This window comes from Aspergillus saccharolyticus, assembly GCF_003184585.1.
Source record: "Aspergillus saccharolyticus JOP 1030-1 unplaced genomic scaffold BP01scaffold_49, whole genome shotgun sequence".
NCBI lineage: Eukaryota > Fungi > Ascomycota > Eurotiomycetes > Eurotiales > Aspergillaceae > Aspergillus > Aspergillus saccharolyticus.
The window spans coordinates 165,983-192,596 of NW_020290659.1; the positions used below are offsets into that span (position 1 = coordinate 165,983).

The 26,614-nt window shown below is 55.3% G+C and overlaps 11 protein-coding genes across 11 annotated transcripts; 6 read left to right on the plus strand and 5 right to left on the minus strand.

Annotated features, from left to right (window-relative positions):
- Nucleotides 1-130: 130 nt before the first annotated feature.
- BP01DRAFT_360578 (chaperonin-containing T-complex subunit CCT2) lies at nucleotides 131-2,123 on the plus strand. The gene is made up of 4 exons (XM_025575946.1): nucleotides 131-216; nucleotides 275-432; nucleotides 511-1,885; nucleotides 1,952-2,123. The coding sequence occupies exons 1-4, from the start codon at nucleotides 214-216 to the stop codon at nucleotides 2,009-2,011; spliced, it is 1,596 nt and encodes a 531-aa protein (XP_025427298.1). The 5' UTR covers nucleotides 131-213; the 3' UTR covers nucleotides 2,012-2,123.
- A 650-nt stretch (nucleotides 2,124-2,773) lies between these two features.
- BP01DRAFT_328109 (glycoside hydrolase family 76 protein) lies at nucleotides 2,774-4,694 on the plus strand. The gene is made up of 3 exons (XM_025572933.1): nucleotides 2,774-3,175; nucleotides 3,245-3,939; nucleotides 4,002-4,694. Exons 1-3 carry the CDS (start codon nucleotides 3,079-3,081, stop codon nucleotides 4,590-4,592), a joined length of 1,383 nt encoding a protein of 460 aa, XP_025427299.1. The 5' UTR covers nucleotides 2,774-3,078; the 3' UTR covers nucleotides 4,593-4,694.
- Nucleotides 4,695-5,459: 765 nt separating this feature from the next.
- On the plus strand, nucleotides 5,460-7,584 carry BP01DRAFT_360581 (serine hydroxymethyltransferase). Its single transcript, XM_025575947.1, has 5 exons — nucleotides 5,460-5,799; nucleotides 5,884-5,940; nucleotides 6,001-6,094; nucleotides 6,151-6,288; nucleotides 6,338-7,584. Exons 1-5 carry the CDS (start codon nucleotides 5,635-5,637, stop codon nucleotides 7,480-7,482), a joined length of 1,599 nt encoding a protein of 532 aa, XP_025427300.1. The 5' UTR covers nucleotides 5,460-5,634; the 3' UTR covers nucleotides 7,483-7,584.
- A 688-nt stretch (nucleotides 7,585-8,272) lies between these two features.
- On the plus strand, nucleotides 8,273-10,420 carry BP01DRAFT_360584 (NAD-dependent succinate-semialdehyde dehydrogenase). The gene is made up of 4 exons (XM_025575948.1): nucleotides 8,273-8,685; nucleotides 8,759-8,846; nucleotides 8,924-10,193; nucleotides 10,246-10,420. Exons 1-4 carry the CDS (start codon nucleotides 8,665-8,667, stop codon nucleotides 10,361-10,363), a joined length of 1,497 nt encoding a protein of 498 aa, XP_025427301.1. The 5' UTR covers nucleotides 8,273-8,664; the 3' UTR covers nucleotides 10,364-10,420.
- A 178-nt stretch (nucleotides 10,421-10,598) lies between these two features.
- BP01DRAFT_418853 (TrmH family RNA methyltransferase) lies at nucleotides 10,599-12,734 on the plus strand. Its single transcript, XM_025579361.1, has 5 exons — nucleotides 10,599-10,885; nucleotides 10,925-10,981; nucleotides 11,078-11,206; nucleotides 11,348-11,412; nucleotides 11,524-12,734. Exons 1-5 carry the CDS (start codon nucleotides 10,824-10,826, stop codon nucleotides 12,642-12,644), a joined length of 1,434 nt encoding a protein of 477 aa, XP_025427302.1. The 5' UTR covers nucleotides 10,599-10,823; the 3' UTR covers nucleotides 12,645-12,734.
- A 232-nt stretch (nucleotides 12,735-12,966) lies between these two features.
- On the minus strand, nucleotides 12,967-14,281 carry BP01DRAFT_395241 (S-adenosyl-L-methionine-dependent methyltransferase; the record flags this gene model as incomplete). Its single annotated transcript, XM_025578385.1, has 1 exon — nucleotides 12,967-14,281. The coding sequence occupies exon 1, from the start codon at nucleotides 14,242-14,244 to the stop codon at nucleotides 12,967-12,969; it is 1,278 nt and encodes a 425-aa protein (XP_025427303.1). The 5' UTR covers nucleotides 14,245-14,281.
- Nucleotides 14,282-14,384: 103 nt separating this feature from the next.
- BP01DRAFT_349532 (uncharacterized protein) lies at nucleotides 14,385-15,905 on the minus strand (the record flags this gene model as incomplete). The annotated part of the gene is made up of 1 exon (XM_025573756.1): nucleotides 14,385-15,905. The coding sequence occupies one exon, from the start codon at nucleotides 15,903-15,905 to the stop codon at nucleotides 14,385-14,387; it is 1,521 nt and encodes a 506-aa protein (XP_025427304.1).
- A 1,199-nt stretch (nucleotides 15,906-17,104) lies between these two features.
- On the minus strand, nucleotides 17,105-17,899 carry BP01DRAFT_349535 (uncharacterized protein; the record flags this gene model as incomplete). The annotated part of the gene is made up of 1 exon (XM_025573757.1): nucleotides 17,105-17,899. The coding sequence occupies one exon, from the start codon at nucleotides 17,897-17,899 to the stop codon at nucleotides 17,105-17,107; it is 795 nt and encodes a 264-aa protein (XP_025427305.1).
- Nucleotides 17,900-20,241: 2,342 nt separating this feature from the next.
- Nucleotides 20,242-22,117, minus strand: BP01DRAFT_173353 (thermophilic desulfurizing enzyme family protein). The gene is made up of 3 exons (XM_025570790.1): nucleotides 21,680-22,117; nucleotides 21,154-21,627; nucleotides 20,242-21,101 (listed from the first exon to the last, which is right to left on the minus strand). Exons 1-3 carry the CDS (start codon nucleotides 21,973-21,975, stop codon nucleotides 20,588-20,590), a joined length of 1,284 nt encoding a protein of 427 aa, XP_025427306.1. The 5' UTR covers nucleotides 21,976-22,117; the 3' UTR covers nucleotides 20,242-20,587.
- Nucleotides 22,118-22,433: 316 nt separating this feature from the next.
- On the minus strand, nucleotides 22,434-24,236 carry BP01DRAFT_173364 (uncharacterized protein). Its single transcript, XM_025570791.1, has 5 exons — nucleotides 24,176-24,236; nucleotides 23,566-24,125; nucleotides 23,384-23,503; nucleotides 22,927-23,321; nucleotides 22,434-22,836 (listed from the first exon to the last, which is right to left on the minus strand). Exons 2-5 carry the CDS (start codon nucleotides 23,749-23,751, stop codon nucleotides 22,449-22,451), a joined length of 1,089 nt encoding a protein of 362 aa, XP_025427307.1. The 5' UTR covers nucleotides 23,752-24,125; nucleotides 24,176-24,236; the 3' UTR covers nucleotides 22,434-22,448.
- Nucleotides 24,237-24,316: 80 nt separating this feature from the next.
- On the plus strand, nucleotides 24,317-26,458 carry BP01DRAFT_360590 (ribosome-binding protein NMD3). Its single transcript, XM_025575949.1, has 4 exons — nucleotides 24,317-24,576; nucleotides 24,630-24,728; nucleotides 24,796-25,085; nucleotides 25,166-26,458. Exons 1-4 carry the CDS (start codon nucleotides 24,509-24,511, stop codon nucleotides 26,284-26,286), a joined length of 1,578 nt encoding a protein of 525 aa, XP_025427308.1. The 5' UTR covers nucleotides 24,317-24,508; the 3' UTR covers nucleotides 26,287-26,458.
- Nucleotides 26,459-26,614: the final 156 nt, after the last annotated feature.

Consider the following 26,614-nt stretch of genomic DNA (forward strand, 5'->3'; position numbering starts at 1 on the left):
ACTGTCCAAGGGACAATAGCGATGAGCAACGGGAAACCGGCGACAGTCGGGGCGGGCGGTCAACCGGGGCAGTATCACGAACTTTTCTGGTTTGTCCCGCAATGGCGGCAGTTGGCCGTTCTCTGCGTCCTCACCGTCTAGGTTAAGCAACCCCCTGAGCTGCCAGCCTTTCTCCCCCGACGGTAGCCATCTTTTCTACTATCTACAGTCATCATGGTGGGTTTCTTTGCTAGCGTCTGTACTTATTCCACGGATAGTTCTAACCCATGCTTAGGCGTCCTTCGCCAATCCCACGCAGATCTTCGCCGACGATGTGATCGAGGAGAAAGGAGAAAATGCTCGTCTGTCTGCCTTCGTCGGTGCTATCGCCGTTGGTGACCTTGTGAAGAGTACTCTGGGTCCCAAGGGAATGGACAAGATCCTCCAGTCAGCGTATGTGAAATGATTGAGAGAAAGGAATGGCGGGGTTGTCGAGCGCGGGCAGCATGCTAATCATAGTATCGCCTTCAGGTCGACCGGCGATATCTTGGTCACGAACGACGGTGCCACAATTCTGAAGTCGATTGCCCTCGACAACGCAGCAGCCAAGGTTCTGGTCAACATCTCGAAAGTTCAGGATGACGAAGTTGGTGACGGCACAACCTCCGTGACAGTGTTGGCGGCGGAGCTGCTGCGGGAAGCCGAGAAGCTGGTCAACCGCAAGATCCACCCTCAGACTATCATCGAAGGTTACCGGATAGCCAGCAAGGCTGCTTTGGAGGCTCTGGAGAAGGCTGCCGTCGATCGTAGCACGGACAAGGAGCTCTTCCGCAAGGATCTGCACTCCATCGCTCGCACAACTCTCAGCTCCAAGGTTTTGGCCCAAGACCGCGAACACTTCGCTACCCTCGCCTGCGATGCTGTTCTCCGACTCCGCGGTTCGACCGACCTCAGCCACATTCAGATCATCAAGAAGGCCGGTGGCAAGCTCAGCGATTCCTATCTCGATGAGGGTTTCATCCTCGATAAGAAGATTGGTGTGAACCAGCCCAAGCGCTTGGAGAACGCCAAGATCCTGGTCGCCAACACTGCTATGGACACGGACAAGGTCAAGATCTTTGGTGCTCGGGTGAAGGTCGAGTCGACGGGCAAGCTGGCCGAGCTGGAGAAGGCCGAGCGTGAGAAGATGAAGGCCAAGGTTGAGCGGATTAAGGCCCACGGCATCAACTGCTTTGTCAACCGTCAGCTTATCTACAACTGGCCTGAGCAATTGTTCACGGAAGCCGGTATCATGTCCATCGAGCATGCCGACTTTGACGGCGTCGAGCGCTTGGCCCTGGTTACCGGTGGTGAGATTGCCTCGACGTTTGACCACCCCGACCAGGTCAAGTTGGGTCACTGCGATGTTATTGAGGAGGTCATTATCGGCGAGGATACCCTGATCAAGTTCTCGGGCGTGGCTGCCGGTCAGGCATGCACCATTGTGCTCCGTGGTGCCACGGAGCAGCTTCTCGACGAAGCCGAACGCTCTCTTCACGATGCTTTGGCTGTTCTCTCCCAGACGGTCAAGGACCCCCGTGTGACTCTTGGAGGTGGATGTGCCGAGATGGTTATGGCCAAGGCAGTGGAGCAGGCCGCTCAGAACACAACGGGCAAGAAGCAGCTGGCCGTCGACTCCTTCGCCATTGCCTTGAAGCAGCTGCCCACCACTCTGGCCGACAACGCTGGCTTGGACTCTAGCGATCTCGTGACTCGCTTGCGCCAGGCCATCAACAACGGTATGACCAGCTCTGGATTGGACCTGCTCACGCCTGGAGGCGGCATTGCCGATATGCGCGAGCTGGGTGTTGTAGAGGCCTACAAATTGAAGAAGGCGGTTGTTTCTTCCGCATCTGAAGCCGCAGAGGTAAGAGTGACTCTTTTTCTGACTTAGATTGTCTATGGTTCACGCTAACATGCTCCTCTTGTGCAGCTTCTTCTACGTGTCGACAACATCATCCGGGCGGCACCCCGTAGACGTGACCGGGTCTAAGGAGGGTCTTATGTGAATATGATTCCAGGGGCGGTATCAAAAGCGTAATAAATAAACTCTCAAGATTTTAGTAATGAACCGGTCAAAATCGAGCTTCTGAACCGGAGCGCAATAATGACTGTTTCATGGACAGGGCTTACTTTGTCCCTGAAATTCCTGGTGGCCATGACGCACGTACTGTATCCATGCTGGAGAACGAATCCGTAAAACTTAGCAGAGCTTGGCTGAATCCATTCATTGTATCTGTTGTCACGACTGTGCGATTGCTGCGTGATAACGCCACATAGTAGGAAAAAGCTCTCTCGGAAGCCATGGTAGATAACCTACTAATTAGTATATTTCATGTTTCACTAAACCCACCCCAGGCACTACAGGTTGCAGGGATGTTGCAGCTGCATCAGGTACTCACTCAGTAGTACGGTCGGAGGATATATAAAGTGCAGCCGCTTGGACAGCTCCGGTTATCACCACGTCAATAGAAGCGCAAGTTCCATCAGAGAAAAGTCATGTGGGAAGGAAGATCTTTTTCCGACCATTGAAACGTAGAATTGGAGGCCATATTGAGTATCATGAGTGTCTGACTAGTAGAAGGAAGAGGTGGGTGGGTGCCTGAGTGCTGGTGCGGGAGATCCACTGGACCCTTTTTTCCCTCTCGCTCCCCCGCAACCGGACTTGGTTTAGTTTAATTTAGTTTACTTGGTCTGAGGTTGTAGTAGTAGGAAGACAAAGTAACTATCAATGATCCTATTTTTACCCTACCATCACGAAAGAACATCAAGGTAACACTACCTGGCAGCCAAATAGCCTAATGCCGTCATGTCTCTACCACTATTACTCTACTACCTACCCTCCCTAGCCTCTTACTTCTTCTCCTTTTCTCTCTTCCTTTCCATCCTCAACCCTTGTGCTACTCTTCAATCTGACTCTTGCGCTCTATTCATGAACCCCATACATATTTCGAGTCATCCCCTCCATTCCTCATCTCTGTGCTCAGCCACTCCATTCCGCTTTCGGCTGCGGCCGCTTGAGTCCTCGCTAAAGGCCACATCTTATACAATTCACAAGGGATGACTTTGTCCCATCGCTGGTGGACGGCAGTGCTGGCCGTCCTTGCCGTCAACCGGGCAACAGTGACAGCCTTACAATTAGATATCAATGATGAGCGTAAGCGCACATCCCTGGTGTACTTTACCTACCCTCTATAGCCCCAATGCTGACCTGGTGCGCTTACAGAATCTATCAAGAATGCGGCCGCGACGGCAGCCTACAACATGATGAGCTACTACCACGGAAATCTCTCCGGCCAGATTCCCGGGAAGCTCGAGGATACCTGGTGGGAAGGAGGAGCCATGTTCATGACCTTGATCCAGTATTGGTTCTGGACCGGCGATACCTCGTACAATGCAGTCACCACTGAAGGCATGCTCTGGCAAAAGGGCCAGAACGACTACTTCCCCGCCAACTACAGTAACTACCTTGGAAACGACGACCAGGTATTTTGGGGTCTGGCCGCTATGACGGCGGCCGAGTTGAATTACCCAGAGGAGGATGGACAGCCCTCGTGGCTGTCGCTCGCCCAGGGTGTCTTTAACACCCAAGTGCCCCGCTGGGATACCACTAGTTGTCAGGGTGGGTTGCGCTGGCAGCTGTGGCCCTACCAGGCGGGTTACACCACCAAGAATGCCATCTCCAACGGCGGTCTCTTTCAGCTGGCGGCGCGCCTGGGGCGCTACACCAACAACGAGACATATAGCAACTGGGCGGAGAAAATCTACGACTGGATGGCAACCACCCCGCTCTTGAGACAAGATGAGTGGTCTATTGCTGATACGACCACCACGCAAACGAACTGCAAGGACCATGGAGATCTCCAGTGGACGTATAACTATGGAACGTATATCAGCGGAGTTGCGTATATGTATAACCTGGTATGATTGTGCCGTGCCCAGATAGTCTCCGTGAAAGGATACGGCAAGCTAACGAGGCTCAGACCAATGGTGCAGACAAGTGGAAGACAGCGCTCGACGGCTTGCTCGGCACTGCCTTGCAAAAGTTCTTTCCGCAAGAGTTCGGCGGAAACATCATGTCCGAAATCTCGTGCGAACCGAATATGATGTGCGATCGGAACCAAGACTGCTTCAAGGGGTTTCTGTCGTCCTGGTTGACATTCACAACCACCATTGCACCTTACACGGCGGGCCAGATTCTGCCTAAGATTCAGCAATCGGCCCTGGCGGCCGCAAAGCAATGCTCTGGCGGCCAGTCGGGAACGCAATGCGGCCGACGCTGGCACCAGGATACCTGGGATGGAGAGACATCGCTAGAATCCGATATGAGCGCGCTGAGCGTCTTCTCATCTAACATGATCATCCACAAGAGCCAGAAAAAGAGTCAGGCGCCATTGACGTCGGATACTGGCGGCACCAGCAAGAGTGATCCCAACGCAGGCACCGCGCCGAAAAACCCGCCCAACGAACTGTCTGAGATCACAGCGGGGGATCGAGCTGGTGCTTCGATAGTGACGGTTGTGTTTGTGAGCATTTGGGTGGCTGCTGTGGCCTGGATGGTTTATGGAGGTTAGAGTGCAGCGGGTGTAGTATTTCCTGTTCTGTCGTTGTCTTGTATATAGGAATCGCTTCGGGATTCGCGCGGTACTAGATTGCTTTTTGCTAGTTGAATGGCTAATAGTGAACTGTGCTCCATGGCTACCTCTATCGGTATTTGAGTAAGGCCTAATTTCTTCGTCTTCCTTGTTTGCGGTGAACCGACACCAGCAATGGGCTTGATGCCATGGAGAATTGTGCTTAAGGTATCCTTTGAATAGCCGGTCTTAAAAGAATGAACAAACCTTCTAGTTGGGCACGAGTGACCCAGGTCTTGTACTACGTCGATGGAGCCTATCTACCAGACACTACAATAACAAATTCCAGAGTAACTCGCGAGCAAGATTGTGCTTCATTGGTAATATTGTCTCCAGCTGCTAAGGCTAAGGTAAAGAAATCCCTCGGGGCAACAAGCCAGACATAATGGCTTCGCTGGTCCCCAACGAAGAATCTCGGTCGATATTGATAGACACACACCTCCCAATTCCAATCGGATGGTTCCTTGTCCCAAAAGGATGGTTAGAGGCGGGGACAGGTCAGCATCGCCCGGGATGGTCAACCGAAGTCGACCGTCCACGAGAACTGCCAAGCTAAACGCCTTTCTTCATCTTGGATTTAGTTGTGTGATGAAGAAGGAAAAGAAAAGCAGAAGAGTCGAAAATCAGCACGACGAAAGAAAAGAAAAAATATTCCCCTCGGCAAGCGGCATCTCAGTTTATCCGGATGCACGTACCGCCCGGGGATGCTAGTCTGGTTTGGGACTAGTGGATACAGCTTCCCGCGGGCAACGGAGATGCTGATAGGAAGCGCAAGTTGCCCTTGGACTCGGAGTGTCGCCTTCGTCCCTCGCTGCTCCTCCTCGTTTGTCTTCCCCGTCCATATAATTCCCGGGGAAAGTACCTTTCGTTTTCTCTCCCAAGTGTCCAGTGATTGATTGATCAATTTACTCTTGTCTCGTACATCTAGTGCGACCCTTGACCCTTCTCCAACCCCCCTCCGATACACTTCGCCACGCACATCATGTTGGGTCGTTGCGGACGACAGGCTTCGCGCCTACTCCCGCGCACTGCGAAGCCGGCCTTCGCGCTTCCTCGTCCCATGCGTGCAGCGGTGGCCTCTTTCCCTTCGACTACCATTGCTCAATCTCGCTCGGTCTCCTCCTCTAGCCCCGAAGTTCAGCAAAGTGTGCGTTCTGTTCCACCCCGCGGCATCTCGTCCACCGTCCGGCGGTATCTGATGTCATACCACCCGTGCTAATCGCTCGAGTAGTTGCTCTCCGCCCATCTCGAAGATTCCGACCCCGCCATCTACCAGATCCTCCAGAAGGTATGTTTGGCCATTACGAGTGCATTGGGGACACGCATTGATGAACTGTGAATATTGCAGGAGAAAAAACGCCAACAACATTTCATCAACCTCATCCCCTCCGAGAACTTCACCTCCCAAGCCGTCCTCGATGCCTTGGGCAGTGTTATGCAGAGTCAGTCCCACCATTGAGAAAACCAATTCCTGAGATCGGAGGTTGACTCTTAACAGACAAATACTCCGAGGGGTACCCCGGAGCTCGTTACTACGGAGGCAATGAATTCATTGATCAGTCTGAGCGCCTCTGCCAGCAGCGCGCGCTGGAGACCTTTGGTCTCAACCCGGAAGAGTGGGGTGTGAATGTTCAGCGTGAGTAACCATATTTTTTCTGATAGGGCATTCATTAACGCAATCGTAGCGCTGTCCGGCTCTCCTGCCAACCTATACGCCATCTCCGCCGTCCTCAACACGCACGACCGCTTGATGGGTCTGGACCTGCCCCACGGCGGTCACTTGTCCCACGGCTACCAGACTCCGACCAAGAAGATTTCTTTCATTTCGAAGTATTTTGAGACCTTGCCTTATCGGTTGGATGAGTCGACGGGCCTCATCGACTATGACAGCCTTGAGAAGCAGGCTCTCCTGTACCGCCCCAAGATGATCATTGCGGGTACCTCGGCCTACAGTCGCTTGATTGACTACTCCCGTATGCGCGAGATCGCCGACGCGACTGGGGCGTACCTGCTCAGCGACATGGCCCACATCTCCGGCCTGGTTGCCGCCGGCGTCATTCCCTCGCCGTTCAACCACTCTGATATCGTGACGACGACTACCCACAAGTCCCTGCGTGGTCCTCGCGGCGCGATGATCTTCTTCCGCAAAGGTGTCCGCCGGACGGACAAGAAGGGAAACCAGGAGCTGTACGACCTGGAGAATCCAATCAATGCCTCCGTCTTCCCCGGCCACCAGGGCGGGCCCCACAACCACACCATCACCGCCTTGGCTGTGGCGCTGAAGCAGGCGCAGTCGCCCGAGTTCAAGACCTACCAGCAGACTGTGCTGGCTAACGCACAGGCTCTGTCGGAGCGCTTGGGTTCGCCCCTCAGCAGCGGTGGCCTCGGCTACAACATCGTGTCCGGCGGCACTGACAACCACCTGGTCCTGGTGGACCTGAAGAACCGGGGAGTGGATGGCGCGCGCGTGGAGCGGGTATTAGAGCTTTGCGGCGTCGCCAGCAACAAGAATACGGTGCCCGGAGACCGATCGGCCTTGAAGCCCGGTGGTCTGCGTCTGGGTACGCCGGCAATGACGACGCGGGGCTTCCAGCCGGAGGACTTCCGTCGGGTGGCTGACATCGTGGACCGGGCGGTGGTGATCACGCAGAAGCTGGACAAGGCCGCGAAGGAGAGCGCGACGGCCAAGGGAGTTAAGAACCCGAACACGGTGAAGGCTTTCTTGGATTACGTAGGCGAGGGTGAGGAGATCTCCGAGATCGTCCAGCTGCGCCAGGAGGTTGAGGACTGGGCGGGCACGTTCAGTCTGCCCTGGGCCAAGGACGAGTAGTTCAGTCGGTGTCTGTTGATAGTTGTGTCTTTTTTCTCTCTTTTCCATTTCCCACGTGTCTGCGAAGAACCATATCCCTCTTAGATGAATGAAACCTGATGTCCTTATTATTTCTACCCAACTTTTCTAAGTATACTGTCACATGGCGACCGTCTATACCTGGTAAGGCTGACTTATTCTTGAATTCTTAAAGGATAAGGTAGATATGTCAGATTTCATAGTTGCTGGATTTCCGGTTTCCAAGCTGAGATAGGTTGGAATTGTGGTTGACAACCATGGATGGAGCGGGTCATATCCATTCCTCTCAGCTTGAGGAAGGAAAGTTCCATGGACCTGAGGCTGCGATGCCAGATCGATGGCCTGTACTTATAGCTCGGCTGCCGCATGTAGTGATTGGCTGCAGAACCCGGAGCTATTCAGAGAACCACACCGATTGGTCAGCATCGCCGAGACCCAGCTGGAAGCCGGGGAATCGCCCGCCCTGATAACGTTTTGTCCGTACCAAGGTGTAATTTATCGTATTGTGAAGTATCCCAAACTATGCAGAAGTATAGGCATCACTCAGATCATCGCCTTGTCTACTGGCCATGAAGGATATCCAGATGGTCTAACAAAGATTGAGTCTGCATCAAAAGAGAATGGACGTAGAGTGGGTTAGTTGAATCGCCTTCTGATGGAAATCCCCCAGCGCGATGGCGATGACGTCGCCCCACGTGACGGGGAGCTTCCCCCTCCCTCCACTTTCTCTTTTCCCCCCCCCCCCCCCCCAATCGGGGAAACGAACGGTAACTCCAGGGTAACTTTCAGATCACTGCTATTTCCACTGGCAATAAATAGCTGGCCGACCCCCCGGAGCCCCCAGCTTGCTTAGTTTCTAAAAGTCCATTGTCTTCGTCTTGCTCCTATACCCTCCAATTTCTTCACTTCCCCTCACCGCAGCTACACCGAGGTTTCTATCCCCGCACTTGATCATAGCAGATAGAAAGAAGGGTTGAACTACTTGCACGAGCTTTCCGTTGACGGGAGTTTGATACTTGAGTGTGCAGTTCTGAGTCACAAAACGAGACACATATAATGGAGAGATTCATCCGTCCAGTCTCCCGACAGTTGTTGAAATCATCGCGGCCTCGTTATCCCTTCCGTGTGCCTCCGCCGGTCTACGCCAAGCGACTGTATAGCAACATGGGTCACACCGTACCTCCGGTTAGTGTTTCGGTTGCGTATTTAGCCAGGAGGCGACTTTGGATGACATGCTGATTGTTTCGTGGGCAACCAGTTGAAAGACAAGTCTCTCTTCATTGAGAAGGCCTATGTAAATGGAGAGTGGGTTGGCGCCGAGTCTGGGGAAACATTCGAGGTGCATGGTCAGTCACATTCCGCCGCAACCATCATCTGAGGTGTAGGGAAAAGCTAATGCGTTCCACTCGCGCGCTTCTCACAGACCCCGCCTCCGGCTTGCTCATCGGAACATGCCCCGAGTTCTCCACCGCAGATACCGAAAAGGCCATTCTGGCGGCCAAGGAAGCGTTCCCGGCTTTCCGGTCGACCCTCGCCCGCGAGCGCGCTCGCATGCTGCGTCGCTGGTATCAACTGATGGTGGATAATGCGGACGATCTGGCGACGTTGATTACGTGGGAGAATGGCAAGCCCTTCGCCGACGCCAAGGGCGAGGTCAACTACGCGGCCGGGTTTTTCGAGTGGTTCAGCGAGGAGGCACCCCGTATCTACGGCGACACGATCCCGGCCTCGATCGCGGGGAACCGGGTCATCACCCTCAAGCAGCCCGTCGGGGTCTGCGGCTTCATCACTCCGTGGAATTTCCCTGCTGCGATGATCACGCGCAAGATCGGCCCCGCCCTGGCTGCCGGGTGCACCGTGGTCGCCAAGACCCCCGGGGAGACGCCGTTCACGGCCAACGCTCTCGCGGAGCTGGCGCACCGGGCGGGCATCCCCAAGGGTGTGGTGAACATCGTCACTGCCTCGAAAAATACCCCTGAGGTGGGTGAGGTGATCACCACCCACCCGGAGGTCCGCAAGGTCTCCTTCACCGGCTCCACCAATGTCGGCAAGCTGCTCATGAAGCAGGCATCCTCCACGATCAAGAAGGTGTCGTGGGAGCTCGGAGGCAATGCGCCGTTCATTGTGTTCGATGATGTGGAGGACCTCGACGCCGCGGTTGCCGGCGCAATCGCCTCGAAGTTCCGCAGCTCGGGCCAGACATGCGTCTGTGCCAACCGGATCTACGTGCAGCGTGGGGTGTACGATGAGTTCGCCAAGCGCTTTGCAGAGAAGGTCAAGGGCTTCAAGCTCGGGGCCGGCTTCGAGGAGGGCATTACCCACGGCCCGGTCATTCATGACCGCGCCGTGCAGAAGGTGGATGAGCACGTGCGCGATGCGGTATCCAAGGGCGCTAAGATTCTGGCCGGCGGGCAGAAGGCGTCGCACCTGGGGCCCAACTTCTACGACCCCACCGTGCTCAGCGAGATGAACAAGGAGATGCTGCTCGCCTCGGAGGAGACATTCGGTCCCGTGGCGGGCCTGTTCCCCTTCGAGACGGAGAAAGAGGTTGTCGACCTGGCGAACCAGGCCGAGGTCGGACTTGCGGGATACTTCTTCAGTGGCAATGTGAAGCGGATCTTCCGAGTGGCCGAGGCTTTGGAAGTGGGTATGGTCGGTGTCAACACAGGTCTCATCAGTGATGTTGCTTCTCCGTGAGTATCTTTTCTTTTCCGGTGTATGAATGCACTAACTAACATACACTAGATTCGGCGGTGTCAAGCAGAGTGGCTTTGGCCGCGAGGGCAGCAAGTATGGTATCGAGGAGTTCCTGGTGGTGAAAAGCGTTACTTTTGGAGGAATGGGCGAGCCCCTTCAATCCTGATTCTTTGGGGTGTAACAAGAAAAGCATGTCCGGGCAGGAATCCTGTGGCTTGACTTTGATATAATGCCAAATCATGATATGTAGTTGTTGTACGCACATTTGTACTTCTTATCCAACTCCGATAAGCCGTGCTTATCGATAAGCAATCGATCCAATCACGGAACAACAATCATCCGGCTATATTTTCTCCACCCGAGCAGGAAATCATATGAAATCTCCCGGAGCAGTTGACTTCTCCAGCTCAACTCATTCGGTCCCATTGACCCTCATTGCTTGCTCTGGGGGATCTACTCCAAATAACGCTCATCCTTGCGGCATATTCTACCTCCACTCCCCCAAGTCAGACGAATATTTTCACCACAGAACCGAAACTAACCACCCAAGCCGCCACAACGGAATACTACAAACTCCAACCTTCCTTCCTCTGCAAGGACTTTTCAACAAAAGTCTCCTGCTTGCCATGTCCCTACTCCTCCCCCAATCCCTCTCCAAGGGCCTGCGAGTCTCCCACCGAACACCCTTGTCTTTGCGTCTACACCCTACACACACTACGACCGGTAGGAGCATCCGCCACGCCTCGCTCACCTCCGCCATCAACCGCGGCATCCGCCGCTCATCGTACAGAGAAGATGGGATCGACGGTGGCCGGCGCGCGGAGCGATCGCTATCTGAGCGGGTAGAGAAGGAGATGAGTGACGATCGGAGGGGCAATAGGCATGGTCGGGGGGCGCGACAAGCAGGAGAGGAGGGCGAGCAGCGGGCAACAGCATCAAGACATCAGCGTCGCGGCGGGAGAGAAGATCGGGGTCGCGAAAGAGATGATTGGAGAATCAAGAACGAGGGGTATGCGCGACACAGGGAAGATGGGGGTAGCGGTGGTGGTGGTGGAGGTCGGTTCCCGGCGTTTCGGAGCGGTGATGCTGAGCGGCAGGCGGATACGAGGACGACGTTGCATGTGAAGAAGCCTTTCCTGGCGGGGGCGAGGTATGATGAGGAGGAGTTTATCCGGACGGGGCAGTTTAGGAGGGTTGCGAGGGATGGGGAGGATGGTGAGAGGCGGGAGCAGTTGGGGAGAGGGGGAGGAAGGGGGTATACCAACCAGGACAGACGAGGCAGGGCTTTTGCTGCTTCTACCGACCGTCCCAGCAAACCGACGTCAGGCAACCCCCGTCGCAAAACAGGGCAGTACGCCCACACGAGCACCGAGCAGGTCCCCGAACGCATCAAGAACCACGTACGCGCCCCCTCGGAGATTCCCTACACGACGCCCGCGTCGCAGTTTGTGTTCGGCACCTCGGCGGTGGAGGCGGCGCTGCGCTGCACGCGGCGCCAGCTTTACAAGCTGTACATCTACCAGTCCGAGGGCGAGAGCCTGTCCGACAGCAAGGTGGCGCTGCGCAAGCTCGCCCTGCTCAACAACGTCCCCGTCAAGATGGCCTTCGCCGAGTGGGACCGCCTCCTCGACAAGATGAGCGGCGGCCGCCCCCACAACGGCGTCGTGCTGGAGGCCTCGCCGCTGCCGCAGCTGCCTGTCACGCACTTCCACCGTGTGGCCTCGCCGGAGGAGGCCAACTTCCAGGTTGAGCTCGGGGTGCAGTCGCGCGAAGAGGCCGCCGTCAACGGCACCGACACCCTCGTCCCGATCAACCGCCCGCGCTGGCTGTCCGCCCACCCTGACGATCCCCCCTCCACCCCGAGTCGCTACCCCATCGTGCTTCTGGTTGATGGCATCCAGGACCCCGGCAACATGGGCGCCATCATCCGCTCGGCGTACTACCTGGGCATCGACGCCGTGGTGCTGGCGGCGCGCAACTCGGCGCCCCTGACCCCCGTCACCATCAAAGCCTCCGCCGGCGCCGCGGAGAACATGCCGCTACTGCTGGTGCGCAACGAGCGCGAGTTCATCGCCAAGTCCAAGGAGAACGGCTGGCGGTTTTTCGCCGCCGCTGCGCCCGGGCCCACCGCCCAGGCTGCCGCCGTCGGAACGGATGGGAAGAGCGAGGACGCGCCCGCTGCGGCCCAGTCGCCCTGCGTGCTCATGATGGGCAGTGAGGGCGAGGGTCTGAGCGGGCATCTGCTGTCGGCTGCGGACGCGAGGGTAGGGATCCCTGGCGCCCGTCTGGACATGCGCCTGGGGATTGAGAGCGATCCGGCGCGCGTGGACAGTCTGAATGTCAGCGTGGCGGCCGCGCTGTTGATGCAGCGGTTCCTGCAGGCGCCGATCGTTGTGAACGAGTCGGAGGAGGTGAAACGGACCAAGAGAGGGAGGCGTCGGGTCTAGGCTTGTGGTTTGGCTGTACGCTAATTGACTTGTGTGTGTATATATTATGGTTGTCTAGATGTACATGTACATTCGCAGCGAGGAGTCACTTGGATACATTCATTAGATAATATGTCTGAACTAATGAGGTGAAGATTCATGTTATATGCGATGTAGCAAATGTAGTTGGGATATGTAATTGACCGTCAGAACCAAGGCAGTGGATGCGGCCGTCTAGGCGTACCATTTATCGCTCACAGGTGTTGGACAGAGAGAAACAGTGCCTGGGTATCTAAAGCACATCTCACATCTCACATCCTGCACAAACTCGGCTCCTCAACCCTCAACCCTCAGCCCTCTTCGCAACAACCAAACAAGCCCTCTCCCTCCTTCCAGCCTCCCCTCCCTCCGTCCCCATCGCATCCTCCCAGATCCTCACCTCCCACCGTCCTTCCACCTGTCGAAACAACTCCATAACTCGCTCCCCCTGCCCATAATCCCCACACTCAAATAGAACCATCCGCGCCCCAACCCTCCCAGCCATCCCGGCGATACGCGCATAAAACACATCCTCGCCCCGACACCCCACCGCCACCACCTCGGAGTCCGCCAACTCAGGCGGAACCAACGCCCCCACCGGCTCGAAAACCCGCACACTCCGCTCCGTCGTCCCGTCCACGAACGCCTCCCGCGAGATGTACGGCGGGTTCGAGATGATGATGTCGACTTTCACCCCGCTGTCGCCCTGCAAGGGAGTAGGGTCGAGGAACTCGGGTATCTGGGGGAGTATGGTCTCGAGTGCGGCGATGTTGTGAGCACTGCCGGAGAAGGAGGACGGGGTGGAGAGGACATCACCAAGTCGGAATTCGAGTTCCGCTGGCGCGCGCGTAGACAGCCACCCCAAGGCGGTGTTGTGGTGGAGGTTGCGCCGGGAGAGCTGGATGGCGAGCGGGTTGATGTCGACGCCGAGGATCTTGAGGGATGGGTAGGAGGGGGCGAGGAGGTCGTGGAGGAGGAGGGCGATGCAGCCGGTGCCAGTGCAGAGGTCGAGGATGCGGAGGGGCCCGTTGTTGGGGTGGGCTGGGGTGGGGGTTGTGGGTGTGGCGGTTGCGATGGGGCTTTTATCCACTGCGTTGGACGGGGATGGAGGGGGAAACCGGGTCAGGATCTGTTCGGCAGCGGCGTAGGTGAAGGACTCGGTATCGTTGCGGGGGATGAGCACGCCTTTTCTGCAGAGGATGGTGAGATCGCCGAAGGGTTGGTCGCCGAGAAGGTATTGCAGCGGGGTGCCGCGCGAGCGGGCGTGGCAGAGGGTGCGGAGGGTGCGGCGCCAGCCTGTTGGTCGGGCGCGGGCTATGCGTCGGGTTCGATGCGGGGAACTGGGAGTCGGGGCGGGGTCGTCGGGTGATGGTCGGGGCTCCGAGTGGGAGGCATAATGCTGTGCTACGTGTGCTTCATAGTCGCGCTCTCTGCGCTCCTGCGCGATGTCAATGGCGTGTTGGCGCAGCCAGCGTAGTTCGTTGCGGGCGGAGTCGAGCGTGCGGCATTCGCGGAGGAGGAGCGGAAGGAGGGGACTCTGCCGGTAGGCTTTGAGGATGGTGGAATTGGCCAGTCGGGGCATTGAGTGGAGTAGTTGGAGCAAATGCCCTCGATTCAGGTGTCTGGAGTGCGCGATGGATGGAACTCGAAGCACAGCTTGAAGCCATTCCGTCATTGCATACTCACCGCTTCCCCGCATGGCACAACTGCCGACAGAATACATCAGGAAGATGATGGCGGTGAGAGCTGGAGATGCACCTCGCCCATCCAACTGTCCAGCCTCTCCACTCCTCCCAGGACATCCCGCAAATACAGGCTCGCCAGCTCCCTCCTATCCGCATTCGCCCGCCCCATCCAGAACACCGAGTTCTGGACCGGATTGAGCTTCGCCGCCGCCGTCTGCTCGGGCATCAGCTCCATCAACCTCAACAGCCATTGGCCGAAGGGGTCTTGGAGGTGCATCGCCCAATAGGTGATGTCGGCGTCGTCGGCGGGGACAGACTCAGCGCTCGCTCGCACCAGTGCTTGGAAGAATTCCGGACTGCGTGGGGCAAAGTGCATTGCAGTGCGGAAGTGTTTGGCTGGGAGCGTATAGGGAAGAACCGGACTCTGGTCCGGATCCTGATCTTGCGCTGTAATGTGCTGTTGTTCGGTGACACGGAAGTAGTATTCGTCTAGTTTGAGGAGGGTGAGGAGTGCGGGAAGGTTGTTTGCAATGAGGGCGGTATGGATGCCTTGCTGCAAAGCGGGGCGAGAGAGGGCGAGCGGGTGTTGCAGAGGGGTCAGGGGAAGGGTATCGATGCTGCATCCTAGTGCAAGTCGGTTCACTTCCAGGTAGGTAATCAAGGCTTGCGAGAAGCCGTCTTCTGAGGCGACGGAGCTGCTAGCCGGAGAAGACGATGCAGAGTTGCTGGCTGCGCTGCCCCGAAGATATTTGTCAGGAATAACCAGCGGGCTGAGAAAGGGATGAGTGGTTTCCTGGCCGTTGGAGTGGTTGGTGATGGTAACAGACACGAGAGGTTTGATGGTAAGGGTGTAGTTGTTCGTGGGTGTGGGCGTTGACGTGTCAGAGGTTGTGCTGGCCTCGAACCCTTCAAACACTCTTGCATGGTCTTTCTGCTTGAGGACGCGCTTTAGTGTTCCTTCATGATCATCGGTCATGCTGATTCCTGCACCGAACCACTGTCGTCGAATGACCAGTTTCATCAGCTTCGGAAGCTGGTCTAGTATACGCTGCACAGTACACCATCTACAGTGAAGGATAGCCGTCTGCAGATCTTTTCGCTGCGCAGGACTGAGTGGCGTGTAATGCAACGGACGAAGGATCTTGGCAATTGCATCCTTGGATTCCCGGTTGCAAGACACAGACGCTTCCGCGCTGTCGTCCCAAAATGCTAGCAGAATCAGAGTACGATAGATGCGCTCCGTAGAAACAGCCGCAGCCAGGACAGGTGACGCACGCGCAAAGTTCACATTCAACGAGTACAGGAAAATATGCTCGATGAGTTCATTTGGAAGAGATTCCAGTCGCGATTGCTTCTTCTTCTTCTTGCGCGACTTGGTCGAGTTAGCAGTCAGCAGTCGCGCGCGCTTGTGGCTCCGAATCTGCGAGGAAGTGAGCTTGGCCTGTGGTGAAAGTAACGGCCGGCCGCCTCGCGGTCCGCTCGCGATGGGCTTGGGAGCATCCTCGTCATCGGTATGCCTTTTACGACGGCCGCGCACATAGATTGGAGTCAGTCGCATGCTCGTTGAAAACAAGGGAAGTTCATTGGCGCAATTGTGTATGATTGAGTGCTCTAGAAGTATGAAATGAGGCAAGTTGATAGCCCGATAATAACCCTTTCGATCTTTGCCTGGTTTGCCTTGTTTGCCTTGTTTATCCGGGTTGTGTGGTTTGATGCAATGGATATTCTTCAAGTGCGGCCGGAAAAGGAAATTTGGAGACTCTAAAAGCCTGTCGAACCCGGCCGTCGTCACGTGAACCGTCGACGATGAGGAGGTGAACCGGTCTTTTGCACAATCGTCACTAATTTTCATCCCCTTGGGCGAAATCATTTTTAATTTGGCAGACTCAAATGCCTAGAGTGCTATCAGTGCCGACATGACTGTTCTACAGGCATGATGAGTGAATCGACTTCATCCCGTTTGTTGAGTGAGTCCCGCGGAGGCTGCCCGTCATGGCTCCAAAGGATGTCGGGTTCGTATGAGAAGAGCAGTGCCTTGTTCTTTTGTTCGATATCTTCGATCACATCCTGCTCCTCGCCCCAGGAGGTCGGACAGTTTACTTCGACGAGACAGGCGACAGTTCCTCCAAGGTGGTCGACTATTTTGATCCGCACGGGGCCACTATTGAAAAGAACGCGAACCCAGCGGAGTTTGTACAATTCAACTTCAGAAGACAGGCAAATCGTAAATCAACATAGCCAGTGCTATAGAAAGCTTAATGTGCTAGACAGTACATGCTTATGAGTGATGACGAGCCATCCCTACGGTGTCTTGCAAGTAATTCATGTTGTAGCTGGACTTCCACTTTGTCAAGAGAGCTGTGAGAGCACTGCAACCAAGAAGGGGGAGGAGGAGAGGGGGGAACCACTCCTCCTGAATTGCTTTGACCTTGTTCATTATGCTTGGAGATTTGGCTCGGGAAGAACACCCTGTCGGGATATCAGAGATGATGCTATATGTAATTATGTATTAGACAAAATGACTCTAAGATTCGACTATCCGATACTCTCACCTACTATCTTCTGCCTTACAAATAGGACAAGAAGACCACGCACAACAACGCAATTAGATGGACAAGTGTTCAGGATTAAGGGCAATTAAAAAAAAACAAGCAAGCTCTATACTCCAAGTTGGGTGAGATCCAGTGGTGCAATCCCGCTCACTTTTCATACAATCCGGCATGAGATCTCCAACTCTCTCTCTCTCTCTCTCTGACATCAAGTGCATTTGCAGCTGACATAATGACCATAATAGGAGTAGGTCGTGCGCGCCTGGCAGGCACTAATCGAGCTGGGCGCGACGGTGAAGGAGCGCACATTGCCATTCTCACAGCGGTGGTGGGGCCAGATGATCATGGTCAGGATTTTCTCGGCAAAGGCGTTCTCGAAGCGCACCCCATAGTAGGGCTGGTTGTGGTTGTAGCAGGTGCTCCCATATCGGGTCTCCAGCGACGAGCTGGTGCAGGTCGAGTAGTCGGACAGGTAGGCGTAGTAGTGGTAGTGGGTGCGCTTTGCGAGCCGGCTATCCTCGCTTCCCTCATCTTCGCTCATCGACCGCTCGTCAATGGTAGTGGTGGTGGTGGTGCTATTGTCGCCGCTCGCAGGCAGGCTTGTCCCGATGGGGGTTTGACCCTGCGCGCCTTGCGCCAGGAGCCAGGCGTAGGTCACCGTGCTTGCGAGGATGCTGTTCTCCTGGTTCTCGTCGGCCTCGACTGTGTCTTCGACGGCGACTTGCATTTGGGTCATCACCTCGGAGATCGTCAGGCAGTCGTAGAGCCCAATATCAGCTCCGTCCAGCACGATGGTTTGGTTGCTTCCCGGGGGGAGGACGACCGTGACCCCGGAGTCCACATACACGCGGTAGGCGGGCTCCAGACTAGTCAGACAGTCCAGGAATGTCTCGGTGACAGTCTCTGAAAGCTCCCCTGCCCCATAGATGGTGACGTTCTGCGCCACCGCTCCGTGCACGGCGGCGGCCCCAACCAACAAGGCCTTCCAAAGTTGAGTTTGCATGGCCACTCAGGAGGTTCACGAAGATTTTGATTAGATGGACAGGGTTAATTAAAGAGGGAGTGATAGTATTCTCGGTCGAATGCTCTGGCTGAGACTGATGCTATTACTATGGAGCAAAGAACGTTGGGTGAGCAGTATTTATATGTAGAACTTCCAGCAGGCGATGCAGCGTGGACGTACTACTATACCCCTTGTCTACTATCTCTCTCCCTGGATTCGATGCCACAGTGGATCTTTGGTCTTCAAAGATTTGGGGGCCAAATATGAGGTTTTTTTTTTCTCTTCCTTGGTTCATTGATATGACTCTCCTGAATGAGACTCTTCACCATACTCCCCCAGTTCTGTATCCATTCGAGCGGACTAGTCTTCCGCCGTAGTAGACTGGAATACACATCAGCAGACTTGGTGCTCCATCGGCCATATCGAGCATTTGCCGAGACGACGAATCAGAACTCAATTGAGATGCTGGTGCCTAAACGAAAACAATCTCAGAAGATAGCATGGAGATCCACTTGCACCTTGAGGCTGAGGCTGGTTTAGCTTAATTAGCTTAAGCTTCCTCTTAGCCGTGGTTGTTTGGATGATGATTTGATGAAGGGATCCCCACTTGCCACGCATTCGGTGCATATAAGAAGCATAGTGTATACGATAGTGTATATATTAAGCCGAGGTTACGCCGACTCCGCTGACCTACAGAGTACCTCGTGTTTACTAGCTGGTAATTAACAACTGTGCTTGCTTATCGTCCCCACAGCAAGTTTTCCACCCTTTCTTCTTTCCCTTCAACCCACATGATAACTGAACCAAAATGTTGCTGATTGACTTGCCAAGCGAGATCTTGCAATGCATCGCACTCAAGCTCGACTCCCTCGCCGACCTCAACGCTTTCGCGCAGACCTGCGCCCGCGTCTACCAAGTCGTCAGCCCTTATCTCTACCGCTACGACGGGCACCACTGCGGCGGGATCGCGTTATGCTGGGCGGTCCAAACGGGGCGCGAGCAGACCGTGCAGAAGTTGTTGGAAATCTATAGCCGCTCGGGGCTCTCGAGAACGCAGATGCTGTTCATCGCCCACCGCTCCCTGGTGCTGGCCGCGCAGTACGGCTCTCCCACGATCGTACAGATGCTGCTGGCGGTGGACGGCGTCGACCCGGACGTGCAACTGATTCCGAACTCCAAAGTGACGCCACTCATGTATGCGGCGGCCGCAGGCAACGAGGAGGTGGTCCGTGTGCTCCTGGCGACGCAGCGGGTCGACGTCAACGCGCGAGACGCGTGGGGCGCCACCTCGCTGCATCGCGCGGCGGCGTCGTCGTCGGCGGCAGAGACCGGGGAAAAGTCCGCAAAGCATGAGGCGGTGGTGCGGCTGTTGTTGGCCACCCCTGGGATTCGGCCGGACTTGCGAGATGATCGTGGTTGGACCCCGTTGATGTGGCTGGCGAGACATGGCCAGACGGCGCTGCTGGAGGAGCTGCTGTCGCATCACCAGGCCAACCCTCATCCGAGGGATGAGGCGGGTAACCTCCCCTTGTTCCAAGCCGTGCGCAACGGGCATGAAGCGGTGGTGGATCTCCTGCTTCGGGCGGGGGGCCCGGGGGATGTTGATGCAACCGACGATGACGGACGGACCGCGCTGACAATGGCGGCGGAAGATGGCCATGTGGCCATCGCGCAGCTGCTTCTGGCTGCTGGTGCTAGCCCCGATGTGAAGGATGCTTTTGGGCAGACTCCATTGGTAAAAGCGGCTCAGGGTGGCTGGACAGACATGGTGGAGCTGCTGCTGGCCACGGAGGGGGTCGACCGCAACTCCCAGGATGCCGAGGGTCGAACCCCGCTGTCTTGGGCGGCGGAGAATGGATTTGGGGATGTCCTTAAGCTGTTGCTTGCGGCGGACGCAGATCCCACTCTTCCGGATTACGAGGGGAAATCGCCCCTGGATTGGGCCGAGGACTCGGGGAATGAGATTTTGGCTGAGTTACTGCGAAGTCAGGGATGAATGAGTTGAGATAGCCTGGTTGACGTAGCATAAAGCCTCATTAGTTATCTATTGCTATAACTCATACAACGGCTTCCAAATCCTCTCGCCCCGCTATCTTGGAGGCTCCAACTTTGAAGGCGCCAAGCCCTAATTCCCCCTCCAGGTTCGCTGCGTATATGTAGCCTTTCAAGCTCGTCCCTGCCAGTGAAGCTCTCTTTCACACAGACAGACCCACAACACAAACAGGCTACGCCCCAGCAACTTCGATATGGTAGCCGAGTACATGAAGCACAGCTCACACCACGACTCGGTCGAGATGATGCATTGCTAAGCACACGAATAATAGTACCTCAAGCACAGGTGAGTGATTTTCCTGGTTCAAATCGGATGAACTCGTGAGAGGTAGCATTTTTTAAAGAAGCATTACTTGTCAATGTTCAGTCAGATACAACTTGGGGGTTTTTGAATACTTGTTGTGCTGAAGGGGGTTGAGGCATATCAGCAGGTTTCCAGCGTGAAGAAAGCATAGTATAGCTCCTCAGTATATTGCATGCGGTTCATCCACATTCCCGTAAGCTTATAGTGCAAGCTGGAAATGGATTTGAAAGAAATATTGTCCATCACAAGTGCAAGTATACGCTAGAGGCACCGAACAAGCGAAACATCTGAGAGAAACCAACATGGCCTTCCGACAGAACACAACACCCTACTCAAGTATACCACGTCGGCGTCGGCAGCTCCTGCAACAAAACATACCTCCCCAGCTCCCGATTCTTATACGCGACCGGATCATGCAGCGTGTGGGTGCGGATATCGCGCCAGAACCGGTCCAGCCCGACTTTCAACGACGTGGCCCTCGCCCCTGTGACCTCGAAAACCCCATTTGTGACCCGCAACCCTACATCCGTGGTGACTACCTTGACGCTCGCAATCCATTCAGCCACTTCCCCGCGCTCCTCCGCCGTCAGCGTCGGACGGTTCGAAGTGTATCGCGCATACAGAGCGGCCAGCTTCTCGCCCGCTCGATCAGCCAGCGCCTCCGTGGCGCGCAGGTGAGCGAAGAAATTTCCGTACCGCTCGAGGATGTAAAATTCGTCAGTGGCGGAGTCCTTGTTGTCACCGCCGAAGGGCCAGGGGCGAGTATTGGACGTAGTGTACTTGGCGGCGAATTCGAGGGCGCCGATGGCGATGCCGAGGTAGAAGTTGCTGAAGACGAGTTGGATGCTGTTTCAGGATCAGTATCTAACATCGAATGACTACTCTGGGGTGATCATACGTGGGTAGTAACAAGCTGGCAAAGGGCACACCGAGGACGTCCTGGCGCGGTTGCTTAGTGGAAGCATCCCAGCCCAGGGCCTCGGTCCAGGGAGTGCGGACGTTGTCAATTTTGACACCGCCGGATTCGGTCAGTCGTAGACCAATGTTATGCCAGTTGTGGGCGAATTGAATCCCGGGCTGTCTGGTTTCCACCAGGGCGAAGATGTGTTGATCTGTACCCTCTAACACACCTTCGAGCACGGTGAGGTCGGAGACGACGCCACCGGTGTTGAAGAACTTAGCGCCGTTGAAGACGAGCTGATCCCCATCTGAGGTGATCTTGAGGTCACTGTCGCGGGGATTGACGGCTCCGCCCACAAAGTAGTTGTTGGAAATGATCAACTCATGGGTGCGCTCGGCTTGTTCGGCAGTGCCGACCACATTGGCAGTGGTGGACCAAAGGAGATGGTAGCCGAGTAGCATGCCAATAGAACTGAGACTTGTTAGTCATTCTGTACGAGAGAATACAAAGAGATACTGCTCACCCGTCCGCCTTGGCCACTTCACGGATGGCTTTGTAGGCTACATCCCAGGGCTGCTCGCCTCCTCCATACTTCCTAGGACCTAGTAGCTTTAGCAACCCCGAATGCTTCAGTAAAGCTACTTCAGCTCGCGGCGACTTGTTTTCCTGGTCTCTCTGCGCGGCATCTTGGGACAGTACGGCGGCCACTTCCCGTGCTCTATTAATCCAGTCTTCAGATGTGGTAGGAAGTGGGGACCATTTGTCCTGGTAGGCGCTATAGACACTGGGGTCCGTGGCTGGTACCGTTGCTTGCGCCATGGTGAAATGTCAAGATGTGCGTGATAATATATAAAAATCACCGAGGTGTGGTGTCTGATAGTTCGAGGTCGCGCCCGAGAAGATTTATATACATCTTGCCCGATTGCTCATACAACATGCAAATGGCGTAGCAAAGATAGTTTGCGAACAACACATGTCGATCTCATGTAGTGATGAAGTGATTCGTCACCCAGTGGGATGATGTCGTGATCGACCCAAGTTTGGGACAGAGAGGAAATCTCATTGCAGCCAAACAGTGTGGGGGATTCGCGCAGAACCGTGTGATGCGAGGCTACAATTGCGTGACGGCCCGCCCGCATCTTAAGGGCTGGGTGGGTCTCTTAGTAGCATCTCGGCCGAGTCCTCATGGAATTCAAAATATCACGAAGCAAGTCCAAAGTAACTTGAAGTCAAATATATCATTGAGAAGGGGTATTCCGTGAAAATCTCGCCAAAAGAAACGCCGGACATCCTCAATGCGCCACTTCCACGTCCATCTTAACCACAATTTGATGCAGCTGCGGCTCATCCCGCGACAGCTGTCCCTGTCGTAGCTGCTCCGTGCTACTTGTCAACCCCGTTCGACCTGCCTTCTGCTTGCGTGCTGTCGCCGTCTTACCTGGCGCCGGATCCATCGGATACACGTACCCGCCGCAGCGGGCAGCGGGATCGTTCGAAGTAGCGGCGCGCCAGGAAAGACGGAGACACACAGCGATGGGGACGGCCGAGACACAGATGAGCGCGAGGTGGAGCTGTACGCTAGCCAAAATATAGAACGGGGCACCTGCATAGCTGAGGTCGGAGTTCAGGCCAGAGGTTGTTTCGAGCACGGCGATGCGTGCGACGGTGACGGCGCATATCCTATGTGAAGAAGCAAGGTCAGTCATCGGGTTCGCCTCGACCCTCTGCCATGAAAGCTGAAGTGAGATTGACAGGTGAGAGCATACATACAGAGCACCAATGCATAAAACCGTCATCAGAGAGTTCTGTCGCGGTTGAGCCAGTTTTAGGCTGAGGATGGTCGCCACCGGAAGGAGAAGCATGAGGAGATCGGAGAACAGATCCAGTGCAGCCGGTGGCGTATTAGCTGTTCTGAAGTCACCACAACTGCCGTCGCGGCCTCTTGTCGGAAGTGCACTGTTCCAGAAATAGCTGACGGGGATGCAGGAAGTTATTGAAGCAATCATCGACCCAGTGGCCCAGAGAATAATGTACCCGAGATTGGCCCACCAGATGCTCCGCAGGCTTAGGTGGTCGAGGGGGAATTTGCGGCGATAGTAAAGTAGCATGGCTACTTTGGCGGCAAGCATGGCTGGCGCATAGAAGACACCTACCATCCACATGCACTGCCGGTTGTCTTCAGTCAGTCTCCTGGCACCCCGTACCTTCGAAAAGACGACGAGCTTACCACATAGATTGACTTCGTGTGGGCAAGGAGGTGGCCACTCGAAGAGATCTTAGACAAAGGGAGGCCCAGACCATAGTGCGTGCCCACGAGGGTGGCAATGGACACCAGGTTGGCGAGCATCTAGCTCATTCCGGTCGCGAGGTCAGCGAAAACCGGGCTGCAGGGGTGACGGAGAGACCAACCAGAGCCACGATAAGCGCGTAGTCCTCTGCCAGAGGGCGCTTATAAAAGTGGCATTGCGTATGCAGTCGAATGGCCACGGCAACATTCCCCAGGATAAGCAATGCGATACACAGTCCCATAGCCAGAGGCTGATGAGACTGCGACGAGACCTGCTCATCCACGGTCGGCGAGCGGATGTCAAACATGGAGAGTAACGACCGACCTGCAACGACAAGCAGGAGCCAGAGATGAAACCGGATGGCCGGCGTGGGGGGCTATAGGGTTCATTTGTATTGTTCAAGCAAGGGGCGAGTAGGCTGAGCGCTGGCCCCCATTCGGAGAGGGGGATGGCATGCAGTGTGCCATGCTGACAGCCATCATGCATAAACCCACGTGTGCGAAGCCATCGAAGCCATCCTTCGCATTCTGGCCCCCAAGTCTTGCTCTAGAGTCTGACTTTGTGACGCTCGCCCCCACTGACAAACCAAGGGCGATGCTTGGCACCGGGTTGAGATTGGATTGTATACTTAGCGCGCAGTCTAGTTGCTGTGGTCTGACATGGCTGTACGGGGTAAAATGACTGATAGGGTGAGCACCGCCCCCACCAAGCTTGGTACAACGAGCACATACCTTGTAAGTCGAAGCCAGCGTAGTCTTCAGGGCTGGACGATCTAATGAAGGAAGATGAGTAAAAGATGGTGATAGTCAACGTGTTGAAAAGTACGGAGCAGTCCGTCCGTGCATCCGTCCCTGGGAAAACTACACTATTCCCGAAAGGGTCATGCAGCTATCGATAACCGACTAGTTAAGTGCAAACAGGACATACCGCTGAGTCAGCCCGCTGACTGGCAGGTGGCGGGGCAAAAAAAAATACCGAATTCGATCTCGCAGCAACTCCTCAATCTCCGACTCTTCAACTCTTCAGCCCGTGGTGGATTTTACGGTTTGTGTCCGGGTATCAAGATGTCGATGGATTTGGATGACTCGGTTCCCATGTTGGGGCTGCAGGACCAGCCTCCGGTCGCTGCGACGTAAGTTTCTATCGTCAGCCTATCTAGCCCCGAATCTTGCTAATCCATCCTAGCATTCTTTGCTGCAACTGCGGTGCCCCCATCGATGGAACCACTTCCGCGGGTGCTATGTGCCAGGACTGTCTGAAGCTCAATGTTGACGTTACTCAGGGGTATGTCAAGTCTCTGCTTTCTGCGACAAATCAACACGGACAAAGACTGATCTTCTCCGGAATTTAGCATCCAGCGCGAGTCGACCCTTCTCTGCTGCAAAGACTGCGAGCGGTGGCTGCAGCCCCCCAACCAGTGGGTAGTGGCAACCCTCGAGTCCAAGGAACTACTCGCCCTCTGTCTGCGCCGTCTTCGTGGCTTGTCCAAAGTCCGCATCATCGACGCCAACTTCATCTGGACCGAACCCCACTCGAAGCGCATTAAGGTCAACATCACAATCCAGCAGGAGGCCTTCCAAGGCACGATTATCCAACAATCATTCGAGGTGGAGTATGTTGTGGCTGGTCAGCAGTGTCCTGGTAGGTCTAGTTCTCCGACTGGCTCAAGTTTACCGCTTGGAGCTTGCATCCACCCAGCCGATGGCTAACCTCGACGGCAGATTGTCAGAAGAGTTTCACCCCGAATACGTGGCGAGCTGCAGTCCAGGTCCGACAAAAGGTGCCCCACAAGCGCACTTTCCTTCATCTAGAGCAGTTGATTTTGAAGAATGGCGCCCACAAGGATACGGTCAATATCAAAGAAGCCAAAGATGGTATCGATTTCTACTTCGCGCAGCGAAACCACGCCGAAAAGATGGTCGACTTCCTCGCCTCTGTGGTTCCGTGCAAGATGCAGAAGTCCCAGGAGTTGATTTCCATGGACGTCCACACCAGCACCAAATCCTACAAACACACTTTCTCCATCGAGTTGATCCCTATTTGCAAGGATGACCTCGTCGCGTTGCCACTCAAGCTGGCCCGCCAGCTCGGAAACATCTCACCCCTTACTCTTTGCCACCGCGTTGGAAACACCGTCAATTTCCTCGATCCGGCTACCCTTCAGACCGCTGACGTTCAAACCGGCGTCTACTGGCGGTCGCCGTTCAAGAACCTTGCGGATGTCACTCAGTTGAAGGAATTCATCATCCTGGATATCGAGCTTACGGGCCAGACTAATGGTCGGTACCATCTTGCCGAGGCCACCGTCGCTCGCGCCGCAGACCTTGGCTCCAACGATACTACCTACTTCACGCGGACCCACCTGGGCGGCATTCTGCACCCCGGCGATTCCGTTCTCGGTTACCACCTCAGCGGAACCATTTTCAACGATGATAATTTCGACGCCATCGAACAGAGCCACCAGTACGGCTCGACCATCCCCGACGTCGTCCTCGTCAAGAAGTTCTACGCCCGCAAGAAGAAGCCGAAGAGCCGTACCTGGCGCCTCAAGCGCATGGCCCGCGAGTACGAAGAGGAGGCCCTCGCCGGTGCTGGTCAACCCAGTCGCAAGAAGGAGCAAGAAGCCAACCGTCTGGAGGAGGACTTTGAGATGTTCTTACGCGACGTCGAAGAAGATGAGGAGCTCCGACAGACTCTGGATCTGTACAAGGTCCGGAAGCAGCGCCCAGCGGCGGATGCTATGGATGAGGACGAGGACAATGAGAGTGAGGATGAGGTGCCACAGATTAACATGGACGAGCTGCTTGATGACTTTGACGAGCTGAACATGGATGACGAATGAGCTTTTTGCGAGTAATATCCCTGATGATCATGGCTGGTGTTTATATTCTTACTTTTTTTGAGGGCTCCTGTTGATACCTGTTGATGAAAAAGTGTTCTTCCCGTTTTGTTCATAGCATTCATGACTGCAAAAAGGCCGTCAGCTTGGCAATAGATTTTATCTTTTACTCGAGTACTCCAAATTTGACGTAGTTTCGAAATACTAACGCATTACGGCCATTCGCCCCGGGGCGTAATTCATGCATGGCATCCAAGTCACTCCGTCACTCCTGGTCGGGTGGGGGCCAAAAGAGGGGGGATGGATGGGATGCAAACACCCCAAAACAGAC